General features: G+C 59.9%; 8 protein-coding genes across 8 annotated transcripts; 6 read left to right on the forward strand and 2 right to left on the reverse strand.

The window, feature by feature from the left end:
* Window positions 1-69: 69 nt before the first annotated feature.
* SDG3514 (predicted protein) lies at window positions 70-2,940 on the forward strand (the record flags this gene model as incomplete). Its single annotated transcript, XM_001418289.1, has 2 exons — window positions 70-2,332; window positions 2,408-2,940. The coding sequence occupies 2 exons, from the start codon at window positions 70-72 to the stop codon at window positions 2,938-2,940; spliced, it is 2,796 nt and encodes a 931-aa protein (XP_001418326.1).
* A 130-nt stretch (window positions 2,941-3,070) lies between these two features.
* On the forward strand, window positions 3,071-3,919 carry OSTLU_92948 (predicted protein; the record flags this gene model as incomplete). The annotated part of the gene is made up of 1 exon (XM_001418290.1): window positions 3,071-3,919. One exon carries the CDS (start codon window positions 3,071-3,073, stop codon window positions 3,917-3,919), a length of 849 nt encoding a protein of 282 aa, XP_001418327.1.
* Window positions 3,920-3,962: 43 nt separating this feature from the next.
* Window positions 3,963-4,862, reverse strand: OSTLU_87640 (predicted protein; the record flags this gene model as incomplete). The annotated part of the gene is made up of 1 exon (XM_001418530.1): window positions 3,963-4,862. The coding sequence occupies one exon, from the start codon at window positions 4,860-4,862 to the stop codon at window positions 3,963-3,965; it is 900 nt and encodes a 299-aa protein (XP_001418567.1).
* Window positions 4,863-6,020: 1,158 nt separating this feature from the next.
* Window positions 6,021-6,881, forward strand: OSTLU_41153 (VIC family transporter: calcium-activated outward-rectifying potassium ion channel; the record flags this gene model as incomplete). The annotated part of the gene is made up of 2 exons (XM_001418291.1): window positions 6,021-6,311; window positions 6,375-6,881. The coding sequence occupies 2 exons, from the start codon at window positions 6,021-6,023 to the stop codon at window positions 6,879-6,881; spliced, it is 798 nt and encodes a 265-aa protein (XP_001418328.1).
* Window positions 6,882-7,078: 197 nt separating this feature from the next.
* Window positions 7,079-7,498, forward strand: OSTLU_32376 (predicted protein; the record flags this gene model as incomplete). Its single annotated transcript, XM_001418292.1, has 1 exon — window positions 7,079-7,498. The coding sequence occupies one exon, from the start codon at window positions 7,079-7,081 to the stop codon at window positions 7,496-7,498; it is 420 nt and encodes a 139-aa protein (XP_001418329.1).
* Window positions 7,499-7,565: 67 nt separating this feature from the next.
* Window positions 7,566-8,324, reverse strand: OSTLU_32377 (predicted protein; the record flags this gene model as incomplete). The annotated part of the gene is made up of 1 exon (XM_001418531.1): window positions 7,566-8,324. The coding sequence occupies one exon, from the start codon at window positions 8,322-8,324 to the stop codon at window positions 7,566-7,568; it is 759 nt and encodes a 252-aa protein (XP_001418568.1).
* A 121-nt stretch (window positions 8,325-8,445) lies between these two features.
* On the forward strand, window positions 8,446-9,633 carry OSTLU_15935 (predicted protein; the record flags this gene model as incomplete). The annotated part of the gene is made up of 1 exon (XM_001418293.1): window positions 8,446-9,633. One exon carries the CDS (start codon window positions 8,446-8,448, stop codon window positions 9,631-9,633), a length of 1,188 nt encoding a protein of 395 aa, XP_001418330.1.
* A 338-nt stretch (window positions 9,634-9,971) lies between these two features.
* OSTLU_15936 (predicted protein) lies at window positions 9,972-16,254 on the forward strand (the record flags this gene model as incomplete). The annotated part of the gene is made up of 4 exons (XM_001418294.1): window positions 9,972-11,746; window positions 11,940-12,858; window positions 13,093-13,845; window positions 14,089-16,254. 4 exons carry the CDS (start codon window positions 9,972-9,974, stop codon window positions 16,252-16,254), a joined length of 5,613 nt encoding a protein of 1,870 aa, XP_001418331.1.
* Between the last annotated feature and the right edge of the window lie 20 nt (window positions 16,255-16,274).

Genomic DNA, 16,274 nt, shown 5'->3' on the forward strand with positions numbered 1-16,274 from the left:
GCCGCGCGCGCGGGCCATCGCACTTGACCGTCATTCCTCGACGCGCCTCGCGCGCCGTCGCGCGCGCCGATGACCGAGACCGCGCTCGTCATCGCGCGGACGCCCGCGGATAAGTACCGCGTGCGAGCGTGCGCGCAATGCGACAGAAAAGGCGACGCACTCGCGATTCATTGGCGACGCGGGCACGACCCATCGTCCGCGCTGTTCGGGAAGGATCTGTGCGATAAGTGCGGTAAAGCCGAGAGCCGACGGTTGGTGAAGGAGCGAGGCGCGGTCCCGCGCGTGGTGTTTCGAGGAACGACGGACGGCGCGACGAGGGCGCCGAGGGCGTCGGGGAAGACGTCGGGGACGAGACGACGAAGGGCGCCGGCGGTTGGCGGAGAGAAGACGCCGCCGGCGAAGGCGAGATCGCGACCGGAGACGAAGCTCGGCGCTAAGAAAGCGGTGAGAAAGGCGAAGACGTCGCACGCTGGGTTGGGGTCGATCGCGGTGGTGCGTGAAAAGCTGAGACAATTGGCGACGGAGGAACCGTATTACGCGTGCGAATCCTGGCGGCGAACGCCGTACGACATCACTCCGTACGATGTGCTGCCGGATGGTGCGTACGTCGCGGGCGTCGGTGTCGAAGATGAGGACGCGAAAGTGTTGTTTGATCGGTTGAACACGTCGGTGAGGGATGGATGGACGGATTACGTGCCCGTGAGCGTGAGCGACGGGACCGCGGCGGCGGCGACGGGACAGCAACCGTCGATGAAGGCGCACAGTGGACTGGAATTAGATTTGTCCACGGAGAAGTTGCGCACGCCGTTGCGTTTGGGGGTGGATGTGGAGGAAAGATCGCTGTGGGGGATGGATTGTTTCACGCGCGAAGCGATTTTGGCCAGCATATCTGGGGTGACGTGGTACGCGGGCGACGAGAATCGGCCCAGGCGAGTGGAGTATTTGCAACAGCGATTTCTACCGAAGTTGCACACGCTCGGCGCTGATGGCTGGGATGCGTCGCGTGTGGCGCAGTGCGTGCTCGATGATGCGATAAAGAATGGTGAGAAACACACGGCGATGGCTTCGCGCGCGTTGCTGAGAGTTATTGCGGAGTGCGACGACGACTACGCCCGGGCGCCGGCGCCGAAAAAGAAGAAGGCAAACTCTACGACGACTACGGGAGAAGTCAAGGCGGAGGATCATACAGAAGAAATCGTCGAATCCCATGATCCGCGCGCTAGGCGCGAGAGATTTCGAATCCATCCCAAAGGTACGGGTGTGGTATGCATAAATCCCAACGGCTTGAAGGCGGGTACGTTCGTGAATCACTACATCGGTGAAATTTATTCGCCGTGGAAGTGGTACGAACGGCAAGACGCCATAAAAAAGTGTTACCCCGGCATGGAGCTTCCCTCGTTCTTCAACATCACGCTGGAGCGTCCGCCGCACGATGATCGTGGGCGGCACGTCAGCTTCGTCGAAGCGATGCACAAAGGCTGCTTTGCGTCGCGGCTTTCGCACTCGTGCGAACCGAATTGTCAAACGGTGACGTTCGCAAAGGGAGGCAAGCTTACCCTCGGTATGTTCACCACGCAAGACATCGCGTACGGCGAAGAGATGACGTGGGACTATAGTTGCATCACCGAAAGCGCCGAGGAATACCGTACTGGATTTTGTCTGTGCTCGTCTCCAACGTGCCGAGGTTCGTTCCTCACGTATTCGGGCTCGGGCGCGTTCACGGCGGTGGTGAACAAAAAGCACGCATTTTTACATCGCAACGCCATACTTTTCAAGGCGAGCACGTCTGCGTTGACGAATGTTGATCGTAAGATGCTACATGACAGCGGTATCCGCGAATGTGCGCTCGAACATTGTCCGGACTGGGTCGTCAAGTGGGCGGCGTTGACTCTCGAGTACATCAAGCTAGAGGAGAACGAACTCCCGAACGAGTTGATGAGCTTGCCCGCGACGCGTTTCGGTCGGTACAACGAACTCGGGGCAAAAAGCGAAGCAACTGGGGTGGCGGCAACGAGGATCACGAACCTTATCGTTACGCTCGATAAAATCCGGTACGTGTTGACGCGATCCGGACAGGAACGAGCTCCATTCTTTCGAGTTTTGACAGAGAGCGAAGTGATCGAGCACCTTTGGAGCGGTGACGAGTCCATATTACGACGAATCTTGCGCTCAATATTAGCCGGCGCAGGGGCGAAGAAAGGGTCAAATTCTGTTGGCAAGAGTCGATTAGTCATGGCGAAGATGCCAAAAACCGGCGACGCTCGCGTCGACGCGGCGATGAAAGCGATTCAGGAACGCATCGACATTGATGAACGACCGAAGACCGCTAGTGGTGCGTGTGAGTCAATGCTCGAGATTTGTACGATTTTAAGGCGAATCGACGCGACTTTTTACGCGCAAGTGTCAGATTTGTTGTGGTTTTACGCCAACACTCGCAACTGGTTCACACACGCCAAGCTCGATAACGTCATTTCGCCCGCGGTGAACATCGATGATGTGGCGAGCGTGATACCGACGACGCAGCGAAAGCACATCCCTAACGCATTCCGTGGTAACAGGGAGGCGATGCTGCAAAAACGGTACGGTGCTCTTTACGTATGGGGGCAGTTGGTGACGTGGTACAAGCAAACCATTTACAGTCCCGATTCTTCGCTCAGCGCCGATCGTCGCGGGACTTTGTCGTTGCCAGATCCCGAGAGTTGTTGCAGCGCCGCGCCGTCGGCGTACGTGAACAAAGAGCGAAAGGAACTGTTCAAGGCTCTCCGCAAGAACAAGCATCAGTCTTGGCCGACGGCGACGTCGTGGAGTTTCAAAAATCCAGCCAAGGTGTACGGCTCACCGATGTTCGACGACGCGTTGCGAGAGATGTACCCGAAAGAGTACGCCTCGACCACGTCCTTCACCACTTTACTCGACAAGCACGAACGTCAGTCTATGTAGGTGACATGCGCCGCGCGTAACCTTTGCTTAGTTTGTATCGACTTCACGCGCGTCGATTCCCCGCGTCTCGCCCCGTCGCACTCGCCGTCGAGACGCGCGCCGCACACTCCCGCGCGCGACGACGCGCGAGATGTCGTTTCATCCCAAGCCCGACGTCCCGGACGCGCTGGAGAGAGTCTCGCGATGCGATATCCTGATCGCCCCCGCGCCTGGGACGTGCGGGAACGTGGGTCAGCTCGCGTGCGATGTCTTGGCGCTCAACCTGAATCTTTCGCGCGTCGGCGTCCTCGACTTCGAACACTTGATCCCGGTGTGTGGCCGCGATGCGCTGTACGATGACGTCGGGGATGGTGACGTCGCGGGCGCTTTGGCGTGCGCGTGCGAGGTGTACGTCGGAGAAGTGGACTTCGCGGCGGACGCGAAGGCGCGGGAAACGCGAACCGTCGTCGTCGCGCAGATCCGCAGCGACGCCAACATCGGTGCGCGACGATTATTTTGCGAAGAGTACGTCAACTTTTTGACGACATTTACTCATCCCGAGCGCGTGGTGCTGCTGTCGAGCTTACCGTCGACGTACGGCGCGAGCGCGGCGCAAATCGGCGGGACGAAGTGGCGGCGGTTCGGCGGCGACGATGACTTCAAGTCCATGTGCGCCGCGAACGAATTGATCGAGCTCGAAAAAAATGTGTATCCACCTTCCGAAGAGATCGCGGAGTCCGTGGACCCGCACTGGGCGCTCGTGGATACGATAGGAACGAACACGCGCGTGGGGTGCGTCGTGGCGGTGTGCAGCGAGGGCGACAACAGCGTCGACGGCGCGGGGATGGCGCTTGCGGCGGCGCGCGCGTGTGGGATAGATGTAGGTACAGAACCGAAGGCGCCGATTCCTGGAGCGACGTACATCGGGCCGTGGCGCGTGCCGCGATCTTGGGAAGGCGCGTTCGGGTTGCGAGAAGTTAGCCGCGACATGTTCTCGTAGACGGATGTCATTTTCAATGTGCTGTTGTTACACGGAACGCATCCTAATCGTTACCGACGCGCAAGCTTTGCACGAGTTTCACGTACCCTGGCTCGTCCGGGGTGATAAAACCGTGCCGCACGCAAAAATCGATGATCACGAGGCAGCAGTTTGGCTTGAAGTCCTCCGTTGTCGCCATGATGTCGATCACTTTGGAAATTTCGTATCGCTCGAAACTTTCCACCTCGCCGTCGTCTGGAGTCGGCACGAAATCCAGCGGGAGCTCTAAATCGTAGCAGAACAGCACGTCTCGCTTGCAGCAACCCTGGTAATTCATCGAATAACTCACCGCGCCGACCGCCGTGGCGTTCTTTGCCAACGACTCGGGCACGCTCGCCTCCTCTCCGCACTCCTTGACGACGCACACGCTCGGAGGCATGCCGTCGGGCAATCCTCCGGCGACGAGGTGATCGAGCTTGGAAGGAAACGTTTGTTTGTTCTTCGCTCGCTTCCCTACCCACAGCTCTTTGGTGCCGTCCGGTAACGTCACGAACCCGTTCACGTGGACGCCGTACGCTCGCACGCCCAAGAGCGACGCCGCCGCGCGTTCGACGCGCAACAACGGCGGCACGCCGTACCCCATCGTGACGGGAAAAATCTCATCCCGCCAACCCGTGATGACGCCCTTATCTCTCAGCGCCTCCAGCGCCGGTCGCAGCGCGTCCGTGCGCTTATCCGGGGTATCCACCTCCCGCGCGAAAACCACCGTCCCGCTCGCGTCCCGCTCGAGCGTCCCCGACCCGCTCGCGCCCAACAGCTCGTCCGCGAACCACGGCTGAAGCGCGCCCACGGCGTGACCGTCGACGACGAAAGGCACGTATTTGGCGTGGTCCGCGGCGGTGATTTCGTTACACGCGTCCACGCGCGGCTGTAAACGCTCGGCGTTTGAGAGCGCGCGCGCCATCGCCGCGCGCGCGCGAGCGTTCGAAACGACGCACGCCGCGCGCCGCGTCAACACCGCGCCGCGCGCCGACGCGCCGCGCGACATGTGCGTCGTCCGACGTCGACGCCGACGTCGAGTCGGCGTGTGCCGCGCGCGCGTCTCCTCGCGTCTTCGAATCATCCCTCGACGCGCGTCGCGCCGCCTCCGCGCGCCCGCGCGCACCGATCGAAATCACGCTTTTCTCACGCGTCGGCGCCTCCGCGCCGCATCGCTCGCATCGCCGGCGTCCAGAACGCTCGACACGCCGCGTCGACGCCCGCCGCGCTCACAAGCGTCCACGCCACCCCCCCCACGCACCCGTCCTCGCGCGCGTCCTCGTCCAGCCCGAACGACAGCCACTTCCCCATCGGCCACGCGCACGCGCTCGGCAGCGCGAACATCACCGCGCGCGCGTTCGCGCCCACGAACGCCAGTCCGCAGACCGCCTTCATCGCGCTCGCCCCGTGCGCGCATCGCAGCGCCGCGCGCGTCGCCGGCGTCCGCCTCGCCTCGAGCGCCGCGAGTCGCGCGCGTAATTTTTCCACCCGTCGTTCGTACGTCGCGTCGGCGCGCGACGCGCGTCGCGCGAGCGACCGCGACGCCCGCGCGATCGCGCGCTGCAGCGCGAGCAACGGTTCGAGGTCGAAGCGACGCGTCAGCGCGTGCTTGGCGCAGTCGACGACGACGAAGGCGACCAAGATCGTCCACGGGCTCGACGCGAGCGCGCGCGCGGTATTTTCACCCATCGAACGAACGCGCGCGCGTAAACGCGTCGCGGTCGGACGCGCGTCGAGCCGGCGACGATTCGATGATCGGATGGATGCGCCAACACTAACTAATGGACGAATGCGCGGGTCGCGTCGCCACACCATGCCGCGTCGACCGAACGCGCCGCGCGAGGCGCCCGGGAAGTACGGCGCGATGGCGCGCGATGAAGAGAGCGGCGTGCGCGCGGCGTGGACGTCCGCGGACGACGCGAACGACGACGACGCGGGACGAAGGATGCGAACGCGGTCGAAGCGAAAGGGCGCGCGACCGGGACCGCCGAAAGCGGAACCGCCGAAAAAACTGGCGAAACGGATCGTGGGGTTCTTTTACGACAATCTGTGGATCGCGTTCGTGGCGTACGCGCTGGGGGCGATGTGTATTCTGCAAAAGATTCCGGGGGAGCGCGATTTCGCGAAGCCGGCGGACGCGGCGTATTTCGTGGCGATCAGCGCGACGACGGTGGGGTACGGGGACATGTCGCCGAAGACGGACGAGGGAAAGGTGTTCGTGATGGTGCTGCTCGTCACGGGCGTCGCCATCGCGGGGGTGGCGATGACGAAGGTTACGGATTGGATTTTAAAGGCGCAGGAGCGCGCGATGAACGCGGTGATGGAACGTTCAAAGGCGCGCATGGCGGTTGATATGGCAAAGTTGCGCGCGCAGGTCGGTGCGGACGCGGGCGCGGATCAGGACGAAGAGTTGAAGCGAGCGCTGGCGAACAAAGAGGAACGCACGTTCAGGGCGAAGCAGCTGTCTCCGCTCGCGCGAGCGTTGGTCGCCATCGCCGTCGTCGTCATTCTGGGCGCCGTCGTGATGCATCGACTCGAGAATATTAGCTTTTTAGACGGGTGTTATTGGTCCATCGTCACCAGCACGACCGTCGGATACGGTGACGTGACGCCGAAGACGCAGAGCGGGAGGATTTTCGCCTCGTTTTACTGCTTCATCACCGTCGGCGTCATGGCGTGGGCCATCGGACAAATAGCGAGCTCGAGCGTCGAGTCCCAAGTCGAGAAACACGCCCAACTGAAGGCGTTTAAACTCACCCCCGAGTGGCTCGCCGCGCAAGGAGGCGATAAGGGTTACGTGGACGAGTTTGATTTCGCAAAGGCGATGTTATTAGCCATGGGCAAGTGCGAACAGAGCGATTTCGACACCGTCGCCGCTCGATTCAACGAGCTCGACGTCAACGGCGATCGCACGCTCGACGCCAAGGACTTGCTCGGCGCGTAACTGCGCGATCATGTTTTAATAGTACTCATTCGCGACTCTGTATCGCGCGCTCACGCAACCGCGACGCCCTCCTCAGCTCGCACAACTGCCCCCACACTCGCCCGCGCATGCGCTCGTTGAACGCGATCGCACGAGCGTATCGCGTCGTCCGCGCCGCGCCGTCGCGTCGAGCGAACAACGATCGACCTCGTCGCGCGATGGCGCACGCGCGTAAGCCCGGCGTCGCGTCGGACGACGAGTTTGAACGATTTTTTAGCGCAAATCAAGGCAAAACGGTCGTCGTCCTTGACGCGCGCAACAGCGATTTTAGCGTCGAACCGTCGGACGAGCAGTTTGGTGGACCTCAGGGGAGCGCTCCGATCGCGGATTGCGGCACCAGCGCGCGTCCGAACGCGGTGAACTGCGCTTTTGATCGCTCGGCGAACGCGCTGCGCGATTTGCAAGTCCTCGAAGCGAAGACGGGCGGGAATAAGTCGACGCCGATCATCACGCACTGCGGCGGTGGCGGACGTGGGCAGAAGGCGAAAGAGTATTTAATATCGCAGGGGTACTCGAACGTCATCAACGGCGGTGGGCCCGCCGTCGAAGCGCTCTGGAAGACGTTTGGTTCGATGTGATTCGCGACGCTCGAGTCGAGTCGCGGGTGCGGTTCTAGCAGAAATTTGTCATTCATTCATGCAGTTTTTAAGGCACGCTCGCCGCGAGCGCCTCTTCTTCTTGCGCGCGGAAGGCGCGGTGGGAACGCCGCGCCGCTCGTGCCTTGCTCGCTGAATCCCAATCGACGATGACGAACGTCCACGACAAGCTGTGCGCGCACGCGCACGTCAGCCACATCCAGTACCCCCACCCGAGATAGTCGACGAACGCATCCTTCGCGATATAGCTCGGCATGTCGGCGCGCACGCGAGCGACGAGAACGGCGTACGAGACGCACGCGATGATGCACGCGATTTCCGCAAAGCCGCCGTACACCGCCGCCGACGTCGACGCGAATCCCGCCTTCGCCCGACGCCGTCGAATGAAGTAAAAAACCTCACAAACCAATTCCATCGCGCCGTAAAAGATGAATCCCACCGCGCAGGCGCGCGTCAGCTCTACGAGACTCATGTGATTACCACCGAAGACGTCGCCGTAAAACTCGCCGATCTCCGTCGAGCACTGACGAGAATCGCGCCCGAGTCCCCGAAACGACGTCTCCATCTCGCGCCACCAACGAGTGATGCTCGATCGATCGAGTCGACGCGCATCGATGTTCGAGAAGTGATAGCACACGCGCCAGAGCCCGGCTCGAGAGATTCCCGGCAGCGCGCGCGCGGGCCGCTTCGGCTCCAGCCACTGTTCACTACACAAGGAAACCACCGCGAACGCGAGCGTCAGCGCGCGCCACGCGGAGAACCGAACGAAGAACGCGACTCGATAGAATTTCCACCAGTCTCGGCGCATCGTTTCGAGCGCGTCTCGGCGTCGCGCGTCCCGGCGTCGCGGTGTGACGACAGTCTCGGCGACGCCACGCGGTGACTGTTCGTATTTCACAACCACCGAAACGTCACCGCGCGACGCGCGCATGACGCTCGAGCCGCTCGAGCCGCGACGCGCGCCCGCCGTCGCGGACACCGATGCGCTGGTGGCGCTGGCGCATCGCGCGCGGTCCGGGAACGAGTGCACGTGCGCCACGGGGCGAGGAACGATCGTCAACTTTGACTTGCGCGAACCGAACGACGCGCGCGCGTTCGTCGTTCGAGGCGCGCGCAGGCGCGAAGTCAACGCGCTGACGTGGCGAAACGAACACGCGCTGTTTCACGCGTCCGATGCGGTCGTCGTCGAGTTGGATGCGCGTAAGATGAGCGCCGCGGGCGACGCGGCGGTGATTCGGCGGTTCGAGGGCGCCGGAGACGTCGTCAACGGCGTCGACGTCGATCAAGACGACGCGATGCTCGCGGCGTGCGACGACGCGGGCGAGGTGATCGCGTACGATTTGTCCAACGGGGAAATTTTGCGAAAGCTTCGCGGACACGATGGGTGCGTCACGGCGGTGGCGTTTCGAAGGAAACGCGGCGCGAGCGAGTGCGCGACGGCGTCGACGGATTGTCGCGCGATGAAGTGGGACGTCAAGGCGAAGAGCGTGCCCGTGCGGACGTGGGACGCGAGGAACGTGCTGAGCGCAGAGGATTATGATTGTGGAAAGATTACCGCGCGCGCGGAAGACGAGTCAGCGTCGATCGACGCGGGCGCGAGCGCAAAGGCGTTCAATCCGCCGATGCTGCACTCGTTGGCGTTTTATCGAGGCGAGACGAGCGAAGAAAACGCACCGGGCCTTCGCCGCGTCGCCGTCTCCGCGTGTGGTGATGGATCGGTGATCGTCTTCGATATCGATCACCCCGGCGTGAGCGGTGGATCGCGCGCATCGAAAGGTAAGAAGAAATCGTCGCTCGCGAGCGCCGGACCGTTTGCCGACGGCAGAGTCGAATGCGTCCGCCTCGGCGCTGACGGCGTCAGGGGTCACACCAACGCGGCGACGTGCGCTGATTTCGTGCCTTGGAACAGAACGGGCGACGTCATCGTGTCCGGTGGCGCGGATCGTCGCTTATTGGTTTGGAATTGGGTCGACGAGGCGAGCCACGCCGCGAGAGGCCTGCCCGTCGCGTCGATCGAGCGCGATCGCAAGATCAACGACCTCGCCTTCGCCGCGGACTCTCGCGCGATTTGCGTCGCCGACACGAGTCCGACGCTTAAACTATTCGCACTGCGCTAGGATGTATCACAGGCCGTACCATAGCGAAACCGTCTCGCGCTCGCCTAACCGCCGCGGAGCGCGACGCCGCAGAGCGCGACGCGCGCGTCCTCCGACGCCGCGTCGAGCGCGCGGCGGGCGCATCGCGTCGCGGCCATCGCATGCCGCGCGATCGCGCGCCCCGAATCGCCGCGCGCGAGAGCAAACGCTCGAAAACAGCACCAGCCATGTCGGGTGGCGGCGCCGACGTCTCGACGAAATCAACGACGCCGCAGGGCACCGACGGGACTAAAGGCACCGACGATCGAAGGGATCACGAACGGCGCATGCGAGCGTTGTGCGCGTCGACGAGCGCGGCGATGCGGGAAGCAGGCGCGGACGCGGATGCGCGAGCGATCGCGGGCGAAGCCGTCGGCGCGCTCTTCGAGCCGACGCTTCGACGCGCGCGCCGATTGATGCAAAGCGAACTGGGAAAGTGGTCGTCGGAACATCTCGCGCTCGCGTTGGACATTTTCATGGGGATCGTCAACGACGAGGCGATGGTCGCGGCCGGGCGGAGCAAGACGTCGAGCGAGGCGCTCGGCGCGCTCGGCGCGCTCGCGAGTTGTTTCGCGACTAAGCCGAGCGGCGCGTTCGAGCGCGCCGTCGTAGACGCGATTCCGAGGCGTGCACTCGCTGTAGCACTCGCACGTGGATTTGAATTAGCGGTCGTCGAGGCTCGGGCGGGTGTGCGAGCGTCGCCGAACGATGTGGAAGTGTTAGCGGAGAGCGCGGCGTTGGCGTACGCGATGACGACGTCGCAGGGGCGAGAAGATGCGACGACGCTGGAGCCCGTGTTGCGGGCGCTGTACGCGTTTTTGACGCTTGACAGTGCACCGTCGAGAGACGCGACGTTCACGGCGGGTGTGACGCTCGCGAGGGCGTGTTGCGACGACAATCGTCCTGAGACGTCGCTCGAGGCATTGGAGGCGACGTTTTTTGCCGGAGCGCGCGGTGCTTGCGATGGCAGCGCGCTCTTGCGCGCCGCGACCCGAGTGGCTAGTGCAGACGAAACGATGCGAGCGTCATCTTTCGGTGCGCTTGCTGTGCTTCGTGGATTTATCATCACGGCTGACGACGCAGCCCTCGCACGTCGGCGAGACGGTGACGCGATATTTCACGACGTGCTGCCGGCCATTTGCGAGTTTATCGAGCACGGCGATGATGTTCATCATAGATTTCACGCTGTTACGTGTTTGAAAGTAGCTTTAGAAAAGATGAAGTCGGCCGCGTCGATGGGTGCGTTGAAAACGTTTCCAAGAGACGCGTTTGATCGCATCGCGTTTGTCATCGCGTCGCGATGGGAAGACACTTTCGGGCACACCGTGCGAGAAATCCAGACGTGCTTTGGGTTGTTGCTCGATATCATCGTCGATTCATTTGAGGCGCAGTACGATGATTATGTCGATCGCGTTATCTCGCGAGCGTTGCGACGGCCAGCAGAGCAGAAGAGCAAGTACCTCGCCCTGCGCGTACTCATTACCAAGTTTGGCGCTACACGCATTCTTACGGCGGATTTGGATTTACTCTCAAAAACGCTCGACGCCATGCGAGAGGCGTCGATTGCACCCGCGGCATCCAGTATGCTCGCCGACTTGTCGAGTGCGTACATGAGCGAACTCAAATCCATTTCAAAGTGGCGCGAGTGGTGGCTTCCGTGTGTGACACGTTGCGTGTCCGCGGAATCCAAGGCACGCGCGCCGATCGTGACTTATGTCCTGCCGCTCTTTTTTAAACAGGACGGCGAATCCGTCATCGAGTTTACGAAGCATCTCTCGAATGAAGCTAAACGAGACTATCGGAACGACAATCTCATCGCCGCCGTCGTTTCCGTGCTCAAAGTGGCTCGTAATTTACAAATGGTTGATCCCAGTCGCATCACCGTCGTTCGGGCGGCGGCTAACGGAGACGCCTCGACGCCTTCATATGAGGTTGACCAAATCGTTATCGACCACGCCATGGCGAGCGTGGACAAAACCGCGCGTCTCGATGTGCTCGAATGGCTTTGCCTGGAAGGGCGACGCGGCTCGGCCACACTTCCAGGGTCATACGAACTCAAGTTATTGAAGCGCATGGTTTCCGCCAATCTCAGAGGGTGCGTTTCCTTATCGCTCGTCACAATTTACTCGAGCTCTATGACGATACAATCCTTTAAGGCGCTGACGACTATGAGGCATCCTTAACCTCCTACTCATTCGGAGAGCTCGACCGTTTCACGCGGCGTACCGCGCGATGACTTGCTGATCGCTTCTCGACTAACCTTCGATTTTTCATTCGTCCGCACACAGAGAATCGGTTTCCTTTCGGAGCGCCATCGTGACGCTTGTGTCTAAAGTCTTCGTGCGTATGTGGACTGGTGTCAATCAAATCGGACAAAAAGTCCGACGTCGCGGAGAAGCTGCGATTAAGAAGGGCATCGTCACAAACCGAGCAAAGGATGATCCTTTGAAGTCGGATATCGAGCGCGCGACAGAGGTGCATGCGTTCGTCGCGGAGATCGTATGCGTGTTGATTGCAAACGTGTATCCAGGCGCGCCATTCGAGCGACGTTGCACCGCACTGGAGCTATTAAACGTGATTGCGGATACGTGGAAGACTGCTGATGATTTTGAACTTACTGAGAAACACGGAACGGTCGAACATGGCCACGACGTCATCATCGCGCGACGGTTGCTGACTTCGCCGTACGACGCATACATGAGGGATGAAGCGTTTACGAATCTATTGCTCGGAGCTCTCGTGGACAGCTGGGAGAAATTGCGAATGACTGCGTTTGATTTATTGCGAAGGCATCCGGCACCGCTGGCGGGTATCGAGACTCCAGAAATACTTGCAAAACGGCTCGAGTGGGCTTTGCAGCTTTTACGATCGCCTCGCGTTCGTGAAAGTGGTGCGGCGGCGCTGTTGATTCGTTTACTCATTCGTAAATACGGTTTCGACTTGAACTGGCGTATCCACCTTGGTCCAGTTACTCAGGTCGTCGAACACGCGAGAGACGCCGCAGACGTGGCGAAATCAGGAGCTACTATCCAGGTCATGGAATCGCTGTGCGACTTACTCGAACAAGATATTGCGCTCGCGGAACGAGACGTCATGAAAGCGAGTCAACGCTCACTTGCACATGGTGCCGTTCTTTTGACGAGATTTGCACTTTGTGAGATTGATTTGAATGGCAAATTCGACGAGTCGACTCAGAAGCGAATACAGGTGAGTTCAGTCGTGCCTCGCGCGCTACGTGTTTTCGACACTTCTTTCGAAAGGCGATGAAGAAAACCAGGCTCCCTCTACCGAATTGCCATGTCGGATAACCGTCGGCTGAATCGAACAATAAACAACCCTGGCCAGGACCGAGCTCTTTCGATGTTTTCTTTTTTTTTCTTCATCCCGTCACGCGGTTCGTTGCGACGTTGACTGAACTCACATTTCTACTTCTATTCGCAGGACTCCGCGAGTCGTTTAATGGCGCTCGCGGGACGCGCCACAGATTTGGCTTTGGACTTCATTAGTCAGCCTGATGCCTTGGGTGCGACGGCGGAGGAGGTCAAAACTCTACAACACGACGATCTCATGGACGACGCCGAGGATGTTGACGACGACGCATCACTCGATCTCGCGCCCAAGGCTCAAATCATCACGACAGCGTGCTGGCTGACGGTGAAGGAAACGAGCCTACTCACGGGTGAAATCATAGCTTCGTCCACGGATGTATTTTCGTTCGATGCGATCAAATCGACGGGCGAGCGCTTGATGAAAGTGTTGTTCGCCGTAAAACACACCGGTGCTCTCGAGAAAACACGCATCGGTATGACTGCAGTTTGTTCACGCTTGATGCGATCGGACGACGCTGCTATGAAAGCGTTACCGCAGCGTTGGCTTGAAGACCTTCTTGATCAACTCAATCGCCCTGGTCAAGGCATTCGTGATCGCGTTCGACGTTCGGCGGGCTTACCGTACGCGTTCATGTCCATCCTTCTCGCCGAACCAAAAGGACAACCGAGACTGGCGCTTGACGGCGCGCTCCCTCGCTTGCTCGATATTGCATCTGGTGTTGTGAGCTCGGACATTCCCCGAGTGCATGCCTTCAACGTTATTCGTGTCATTTTCGCCGATCGAGATTTGACGATGGACACCACACCGTACGCCGCGCGAGGTGTGCAGGTGTGCATCGACGCTTTCTCTTCGCCAACTTGGGAGGTACGTCCTCTATTGTCACGCGCATTCGTTCTCGCTTTCTCGCCGCGCCACGCTGGAGGTATCGTTGCCTGTGCTTTAGCCTTGCGATTGGGCGCATGGCTTGTTCCCCAGCAACATTCAAGGAGTTCGAACAAAGAGCGCCCGCGTGCTCCAGCGGGCGTTTGGAAACTCGAACTCAACATTCGCTTATCGATGTTTGCTGATCAAACTTTTCGACTGACTTTTGCCTCGACGATGCTATAGATTCAAAACGCCGCGACACTGGCTTTTGCGTCGCTCTTGACCAAAGTGTGTGGTTACATGAACACCGTGACGCGCGCGCGCCATTTCACCGCTGACGGTCGTCACGAGGTGAAATTCGTCGAGTTTTTCCAAAGGTTCCCAACACTCATGACGTATTTGGGCGCCGAACTCGAAAAGGCAACGAGCCTGTCGTGTTTGGAGACGTCACTCGACGTCCATCCGAGCTTGTATCCAATACTAGCTCTACTCTCTCGATTGAGACCGAGCTTGGACAAAGACAAGAGCGCGTACACCGATGGTAAATGTGGCGACGACTTCTTCGTTCCGCTCGTGCGATGCATGTCGGGTAGATATCTCGCCGTGCGCACCGCCGCGGCGCGCGCTATGGTGCCCATTCTACCGTCCACGCGTTTGTGCGAGTACATCGACAAGATATTCACCTTCGAGCTCGTCGATAAAGTAAACCTCAACGCCATTCACGGAGCGTTGCTGTGTTTCCTCGAAGTCATCAACGAAGTCCGACGGTCAGCGTTCTCTGATGACGTGTGCTGGGCGGCATTCTCCGCCGACGCGTCCCGGCGCTTAGTCGCATTCGCCGAGTGTGCCGTCGGAGCGCCGTGTCCGATGATTTCTGCGACATGGCTGAGATGTGCTGAAGCCATTGTCGCGATTGAAAACTCAAAGCGCAAGTGCGCGCGCTCAAATTGCGCGTGCCGAACAACGGGGGATGAAAACGCGATCGGTGAAATGTTGCGAATGATTTGGCAGTGTGCCGCACCAGTACTATCGGCAAACGCGGAAGGTCATCCAGGGGCATCTGAGTGGCATAGAACAGCGGCAGGAGCGCGAGTACGACTCACATTAGGATTCGATTCTTGGCTCGTGCCGCTGAATGATGGCCTTTGCGCGAATTTGGACACGGGCGACGCCTTGACGGCGTTGCTCGATACTATCAGTCAAGACTTGCCGTATGAATACCGCGCTGAGGCGTACAAAACCATGTTCAAAACACCCATTACGAAAGATACGAAAGTTTTGAGCGATAAGTTGCGTCATTTCGCCGCGGAAAATCTCGCGACAGAGTCGCGACACACGTGCGCACGTCGCGCGCTTCAGTGCATCGATTTGTGGACGGCAAGCAGCGATGCGAATGTCTCGTCGACCGTTTTTACCGCCGTCGAAAGCATTACATTTTCGAGCATAAACGAGCGCGTGCGATCGGAAGGCATGCGATGTCTTGCGGTGCTGTACAAGCGTCGCATTGCCCAACAAAACGGTTCGTTGAATATTGACGATTTCAAGTCGTTGGACAAGTTTACGCGTGCTTTGTCCATTGGATCTGCACCTGCGCAGTCCGCGGAGACTCGTCGCGCCGCTGTCGACGCACTCGCTCGAGGGGATCTGTTGCTATACCTCAATCTTGAGAACGTTAAACGACAGGAGTCGAGTCACGACTTTCCGGCACAAGTGGCGTTGTCGACATGGAAATGCGCGTTGACGCTCGTCGAAGACGAGGATGTTGAAATCCGCGCGAAGGCATCCATCGCCATCTCTCGCGCAGTGGCCCCGACGGTACCTAGCGCTCATAGTGAAGAAAGTCTTTGCGACGCTTTCGCACACATGCACTCCAACTTTGCCGGCCTCAGAGAATTCGATGATTACTGCGTCCAACTCGCTCGCGGTTTGGCGCACGACGAGGCTAGCTTTGCGAGTGTCATTTCCAACGCCACGAGTGTTCGTCGGCTCTTCGATAAGGAAGCAGATAATATACACGCCGAACCTCTGTTGTTGGCGCAGATCGCTGCGACTCACGCTTCGCAGACGCTCGATGTTGAACGCGCGAGGGAGGGTCTCAGAGACGTCACCGAGCGAATCGAATGCATGTTGCGCGCGCTGCGAGCGTCTCCCGAAGACGTGTGGGTGGGCGGCATCGCGGGGCACGAGGCCTGTTTCTTACCAATCAGCAACGCGATTCTCGGTGCGAGCGTGTTTGCAAAAGCGCTTGAGCGCCAAAACCTTCCCAGTGGTGAATCGTTCCGCGAGACGATGCGCTCGGCGAGCGCGGCGATACCTCAGCTGCGATTATTCGTAAACGGCGGACTCGACATGTACGACCACGTGTATCTCATGAAGCATCGCTTGTGGCACCTCGGCGCAATCTCCTAAAAATACTGTAGCTGAGCATA

Source organism: Ostreococcus lucimarinus, chromosome 6 (genome assembly GCF_000092065.1).
Source record: "Ostreococcus lucimarinus CCE9901 chromosome 6, complete sequence".
In the NCBI taxonomy this organism is placed as follows: domain Eukaryota; kingdom Viridiplantae; phylum Chlorophyta; class Mamiellophyceae; order Mamiellales; family Bathycoccaceae; genus Ostreococcus; species Ostreococcus sp. 'lucimarinus'.